At 37.8% G+C, this 7,374-nt stretch overlaps 1 protein-coding gene across 1 annotated transcript; it reads left to right on the forward strand.

Annotated features, from left to right (window-relative positions):
- Positions 1–3,334: 3,334 nt before the first annotated feature.
- LOC137944557 (transcriptional regulator SUPERMAN-like) lies at positions 3,335–3,895 on the forward strand. The gene has a single exon (XM_068790240.1). The coding sequence runs from the start codon at positions 3,335–3,337 to the stop codon at positions 3,893–3,895; it is 561 nt and encodes a 186-aa protein (XP_068646341.1).
- The last annotated feature ends 3,479 nt before the right edge of the window (positions 3,896–7,374 follow it).

Raw genomic sequence — 7,374 nt, forward strand, 5'->3', positions numbered from 1 at the left:
AATAGGAAATGGGATGAAAATTTTTAATCCCATAAACAGCGCTAATGCTGAAAAAATTGGATCAAATGAAAAGAAAAAAAATTGTTTGCACCTTTTTTCTTATAGTTTCTATCAAACACACCTTAAAGTCTAGTTTGATAATTTGCCGTAATAAAATAAAAATTTCTAAAAGCTCTGTTGGAATTAAAGCCGTGAACAAATACCAACTGAAGACTAATACATTTTCAACTTTAACAAAATAACATGTATAGAGAAAATAAGAAGCTAAATACACCTGGTCCAACCAATGGTTGAATTCGGTCAAAACCCGATTAGACCAAAATCAGTCCTCCTACCGGTTTGATAACTGGTTCAATTTTAATACCTTTCACGAAAGCATCTTGAGCATAGATTTCTCGATCAATTAGCTTACTAAATGAAGAAAGACTGTTATTATAGACGCAATTAAGATAAGGTAGAGAAGAAGAAGCACAAGTTAAAGGGAACGAGGAGCATGAAAGGCAAATCCAAGCCTAAATAACTGTCACAGAAATTTAGAATTTCATTGAAGGCCCATATTAGTTAAATACTTGTAAGCCCATAAGTAGGCCCATAGATAATTAAGTAAAGCAATGTTCACTTCTAGTATTAACCTGCTTGCCATCAATCTGTCAAAGCCATTTCTACTGAAACCCTCGTGAATTGGACTGATTACCCCACCCCTCCGCTTGCCACTCCCACATAGCAAACAAAGGGGAGGGCAGGTTGAAGCTCCTCGTTCTACAGTCCCACCTTTTCTTCCTTCTCCCTTCCCTGTGTTGGTGGAGAGGGTCCTCGCCCTCGTTAGTGATCAGGAAAGGGGAGGTTTTTCCTTCCCCAGTAGATATAGAAGAAGAGGGGTGGATTACACAGTGATCAGGAGAGGGGAGGTTTTTTCGTAACCAATAGACATAGAAGAAGGGAGGAGAAGGGGAATGGAGACCCCCCTTCTTCTTGTCTACTGGCTTGGCGAGGGAGGAGAAGGAAGAAAGGGGTATGTCTACTGGCTAGGCGAGGGAGGAGAAGGAGAAGGGAGATGGAGACCCCCCCTTCTTCTTTGTCTACTGGCTAGGCGATGGAGGAGAAGGAGAAGGGGGATGGAGACCCCCCTTCTTCTATGTCTACTGGCCAGACGAGGGAGGAGAAGGAGAAGGGGGGAGGAGACCCCCCTTCTTCTATGTCTACTGGCTAGGCGAAGGAGGAGAAGGAGGGTGTTTAAATGAATGACATCACTTTAACACCTTTAATAGTTTCAACTGTATCAATATTTCACTACTGGACAAGCTAGTTTACCTAAACCGAGCTACTTAGATCAAGTCAATGGCCAAGTGATCAGATCATCAAATAAAACCATCAAGCTTCCTGTGAGAAAATATTGGAAGAGATGGAACTTGGAAGGGATGCTTCAAATTCGGAATCAAAACATTACCAGTTCACTCTTGGCCGGCCAGAGCCATTAAAATCTTGCAGTCTTCAAGCCAATAAACTTGAGGGTTTTCCGCGTTTGTGTTCAAAACTAGCCTCTATCATAGAACTTAAAAGGTGGCTGCTTGCAATTGAGTTCATTAAACTAGGTTTAATCGATGATGTCAAACAAATGAAGTCTTCTGAATGAAGTCTTCTCCTTAAAACGCTATGTTAGAATCAATTTAAAACGTCTTCACAACCTGCAACTGACCATTAGTGCATGGCCGTCTTCAGACCTGTCACTTCACTCCTCGGACACCCCTTCTGTAACAAAATTAGTGCGACGAAACCTCCCAAAACTTCTTAAGTCAGCCTGTCTCCCTTTCCCTGTCACGCGCTTTCAGTAAATAGCAATTGTAATCATGCGGGAAGCTGGGGAAGGTGGGAATGGCAACAGAGTAGGTGTAATGTTCCGGTTGTTGTTACGCTTACAGGGAAGGCACCACCAATCCGGCCTTTCTCTTTTCGCTTACTATACCGGACCTGGACAATTCTTTTCGCCATTAAAGTATTCACGTAGAAAACAGGAAGAAAGAAAACAAAAACAAAATCATTTCTGTTTCCCCGAATCGTCTTTCAGTACGAGTCAGGTTATCCTTTCATATGGGTCTCAGGCTGCCTACGACAAATGATAATATTCCGTACCGTTTGTTCCTCACTTCATCTGCTTCTTTCAGAAATACTTGTTCATAGTCCAGCAATCTTCTATGATTTTAAGGTAAGGTAATATTTTTATTATAATTAAATCTTTATATAGATATGACCCAGTACGAAATACTCATGGAGAGTCGGCAAAATTTGGCTGCATATTCCATGATTATAAGTCGGCAAGAACCAGCCCCCAGAGATTCACTGGCTGGGACTGTAATAGATGGAGTTCCCTCTTATTCTTTCCGAGAATACATGAAAAGAGAAGAAACGGAATTAGAAAGATGTTCTCAGCCTGCTACGATTGACTCGATCAAACCCATTTCGAGCTGTAGACAGACAATCAGTCTTGCCGACTTGCTTGGATGAGGTCTCTTCGTTTTGTCCATTTGCCAAAAGAGTATCAAACACATGAACCAAAGTTCTCTTCAAAATAACCCAACTATGATACTAGTTCCGTTTCTGAAAATGCAGTTTCTGAAGCGATTTCCTGAATTGAAAATGAAGAGACAGCAGGGTCTAAACGGAATTGAAAATACAATTTTACTTCGGATCATCATCCCCTTTCCCTTATTAAATTTCAGAATCCTTCAGTGATGGGACACATCTATTCGATTTTGCATCTTGTAGAAGTTTGTTTGAGGGATTACTATATATAAGAAAAAACGCTTCTTAACAATGTTTCCGATTGACTGATGACCCATCTCGCCTTCGCCATTCAAACCAGTTCAAAGATGTTTCCACGTGGTTCCCTCAACCCTTGATCAAATTTGATCTTCTTCGATCAATTTTGGGAGTAGTTTAATTAGTTGAATTAAAAATGAGACCGGTTGGAGTCCACAGCCGGCCGAGTGAATGGCACTTTATACTATATGTTAGAAACGATGTCTCCTTCCGCTTCCTATGACAATGCCAATGTCTCTAATTGTCCCTTCCAAGACGCCCCATCTCTCCTTCTTCATCTATTAAAAAAAAAACACAAAAACCCTAATTTTCTCTCCTTTCCCTCTCTCTTAATTTCTACGTCATTTCCCCCTCTCGGTCTCGGTCTCTCTCCTTCCCTTGCATCCCTTGTGGACTTCTGGGTAGCTCAGTTTAGTGCTGCTAGGTGGTGGGGGGGTAGGAGCCTGTAATTTCGAGCTCTCTTGGAGCCGAGGGGGAAGAGGAAGAGGAAGAGGGAGGATCCCTTTCCGTGTCCGAGATGGAAGGCAACCAGCACGAAGAATCCAGGCCGGATTCGAGCGAGGAGAACCAGTCATCGTCGGAGCCCGTCAACGAAGACGCTGGCGTCGGCCGGTCCTACGAGTGCATGTTCTGCAAGAGGGGCTTCTCCACCGCGCAGGCCTTGGGCGGCCACATGAACATCCACCGGCGGGATCGAGCCAGGATTCGGCATCAGCCGACAGCGCTGTCGGTAGCACCCGAAAGGCCGGACGAGGATCCGGCGCTTCGTGCCCTCTCTTCACACTTTCAGAGCCATCCACCGTACAGTTCCTCGATCTCGGAGAGTCTCAGGAGTGGTACTTATCACATGTACCATTTGATGCCGCCGTCTGGTTCCAGTCACCGGGAAACACTCCGAGAGGACCCTTTCCGGGTGAGAAATCCACAGCCTCTGAATCTCTTCGGAGACGACCTGCACCTCGGACCCAGTTCGCAGGCTGCTGAGGCGGCACGCTTGTGGCACATAGAAGAAGGCAGGAGGCAAGATGGGAAGGAAGGAGAATTGGATTTGGAGCTCAGGCTTGGCCATGAGCCTTAGAACATGACGCTTTGAGAAACACAAACTGGGTTTGTTGTACAGTGAAGATTTTTGCAAGTTTCTATATATTCTGTGTGCTAGCTAGCTTTTCTTCAAGCCTTGAACAGAGAATTCACAGAGGAGAGGGAAGCGCTGCTGGAGACTGAATGTTCAGATTCTGATGCTTCTCTCTCCTGTCAGGGTACTGTGACAGAAAATTCTTTCATTGTGTGATTACTCGTTCTTGAGAAATACTCTAAACTGTTATGGATACAAGAACTTGCTATGGTTCTATAAATGAAATTAAAAAGTTTCATGCATTCCTGAACATATTTATCACTACTGCACTGTCCAAATCTTTTTTTCTCAAGTGGGAAAGATGAGAGGGTCTCATAATTCATGGAACTAAAGCTGTTTTTTTTTTCTTGAATGATGAATCTAAATGTGTTTGATGTTTTTCAATTGAAATGTGGGAATAAATCTCTATTTGAGTTCTAATCTGAGGATGATGCTTCAGATGTCAATGTAACCCACAAACTAATTATTTTCATCAATTCCATGAACATTGCTTACTTCACTTCTTTTCTCAAGGGTCTCTCTCCTGTTTTGCTCTTTTAGTTTGTTCATGCAACAATGTCATGAACTCAACAATCTGGCTTCAAATTTATTACATTACCTGTATTTTGGGATATTATTTTAGAAGTTTATGAAAATATCAATGTTTTATTTCAAAATATTTCTTGGAAATAAAAGAAATTGTTCAGTTCTTGAGTAAATTCCTTTTGTTTCTAAAAGTATATTTTTTTAGTGGTTACAAACTTACCTCCATCTCTGAACTGCAAGGTTATTGCATCCATATGTTCCATTAGGGAGGGAGAGGGAGAGAGAGAGTATAAAAGAAATCTCACCTAACTATTAAGAACTAAAGAACAACAAAAGGAGTGAGTGAGAGAGAGAGAGAGAGAGAGAGAGAGAGAGAGAGGGTAAAAGAAATCTCACCTGACTATTAAGAACTAAAAAACAACAAAAGGAGAGAGAGAAAGAGAGGCAGAGAGAGAGAGAGGGAGAGAGAGAGAGAGAGAGAGAAGCAGAGAGAGAGAGAGAGTAAAAGAAATCTCACCTGACTTTTAAGAACTAAAGAACAACAAAAGGAGAGAGAGAGAGAGTAAAAGAAATCTCACCTTACTATTAAGAACTAAAGAACAACAAAAACAACACCAGTCAAGGAGAATTTGTCTTAAATTCTTCTTAGAAAGAGAAGCAAGGGGAAAAGAAAATCAAATCAGTGCCCAACAATTTAAGAAAACTAAGTGGGCAACAATATTAAATTCAACAAATTCGAGTTTAATATCTTCATTTGATGTGGGTTCTTTTTTTACTTTCAGGTTACCCTTTTCCTAAAGATGGTTTTTTTTTTCTTAACCCTAGGATCTGAAAAGGCACAGAATCAATTGGGCCTATCAGGTGGGGTCCATGTGAAGCTTTAATCATTTACAAATAGGAAGTAATATGAAAAATATAAACCAAGAAACATTAAATGGTCTCTAAGAATGGGAGAGTCATCCTCTTAACCCTTAATTCTCCATATAAAGCATTGAAGCTAAACTAAATACTAATCAAATATGAAAATAAAACTCTAGAAATACTGATAATATGATTAGTCTGTGTCATAAGGGATTTGCTAGCCTTTTCCAATCACTAAGGAGGATGAATGAGATTTTTTTCCCACTTTAATGGGTCTCATGTACTCTAATTTACCTATCTCCACCCGTAAGTAAACCTAAAATTTATATGTAAATGGGTATTTACAAGGGAGGTTTTTGTAAGGACAAGTTTTAGGTGATCAAATTCATAGGTTGGGAATGGAAATAATAAATTATATAATTATGTTAAATTTAAAATAATTGATAGTAGCAATCCATGTATATCAACTAAATTGAGTTTTAACAACAAAAAAATAAAAAAATTCTGATTTGTCTTGTTAAATTTATATATGACTTCTAAAAATAAACCACGTAAGTAGACCACATGAAGTGGATTCGAGTAGGGTTGGCACCAAACCAAATCGTTCGAGTTCGACTTGAAAAAGATTCGACTTAGTTCAGTTTTTACTTGATCTCAATTCGAGCTAAAACTTGAAATAAGGCTCATTAAGCATAACAAGCCAAACTCAATATTTTCCAAGCTCGACTTGTTGGCGCATGAGCCGACTTGTTAACATAGATTGTTTTACGTAAAATACCTTTTACTCTAATTGCTCTCATCAATTCCCTCTTTAGTTGGTTGATGGTTACTCTTATTAACCTCAAACCTCAAGGACGATCGGTCATTCAGCTCTCTTAGGTCCCTCAACATCTAATGTTGTAGCTTTCTAATGGAATAAATACTATTAATAGAGGTGTGTTGCTTCTCTGTGATAGCTTACAGTTCAATGGTAATAAGCTCATCAACATAATGTATGTTAAGCTCGAGCTTAAACTCATTTAAAATTTTTGAGTTTGAGCTTGAGTTCAATTTAAGGTCTCGACACTAAACTCGAGCTTGAAGTTTTAAGGTCAAGCCAAACACAAACCTACACATGTTCGAGCTTGGCTCAATTCGATACCACCCCTAAATTCAAGACAAGGTTCCATATTGGTATTGGGTTTTCTCCCCCGCCCCCTAGTTGCCGGTAGGGTGAGGGTGAAACTTATCTCCCAAACAAATAAGGGGGGGTTAGTCCACAATGAACTCGAAATGAAGTGAAGAATTTAATTAATCTTAAATGAATTGATTCAACTTCTACTCATCCTTGGGTGTTAATGTAGATGAGTTAAGTGCACTGGAAAACAAATTCTAGTGTCAGTGTCCCCCAAATGAAAAGTATGATATGAACAAGATAATGAGTAACCTTTTATAATATGCTTAAATATAACATATACCTAAACAGATAATTAACCAAAATAAACATGGTTACTGCACTTATAAGTGATTTAATGTATAGTATTAGAATATATTAATATCCTAATTAATGAAAAACTATATTATATTAATTAATGATTAATTTTATTATAAATTAATACAATAATTACTTGTGACTAGAATAAATTATTAAAAATAAAAATAACATAAACGAATATAATAAATAAATAAATTATTTTTTTAATAACATAAGATATGTTTTAACATTAAAAACCACTAATTTAATACAATAATAAAAAAATAATATAATAAATAAAAATATTTATTTATCAATAAAATAATATATATTTTTATGTATTATTAATTAATAATATATTGTCACAAAAATTAAAACCATTGGTTTAATTAATTATAGAAATGGGATAATTAAACCAAAACAATTTATCAAATATTTATTTTAAAAATATTTTAATTATGACTATTAAATCACTAATTTAATATAGTAATTATAAAATTAATATATTAAATAAATAAAAATAATTATTTTATAAATAAAAAATATAAATTATTATTCTTATTACGATGGTTTAATTTTTCCT

This window comes from Aristolochia californica, unplaced genomic scaffold (genome assembly GCF_029961685.1).
Source record: "Aristolochia californica isolate CCGP_79_NKW_82.1479 unplaced genomic scaffold, dmAriCali1.0.hap1 SCAF_11, whole genome shotgun sequence".
NCBI lineage: Eukaryota > Viridiplantae > Streptophyta > Magnoliopsida > Piperales > Aristolochiaceae > Aristolochia > Aristolochia californica.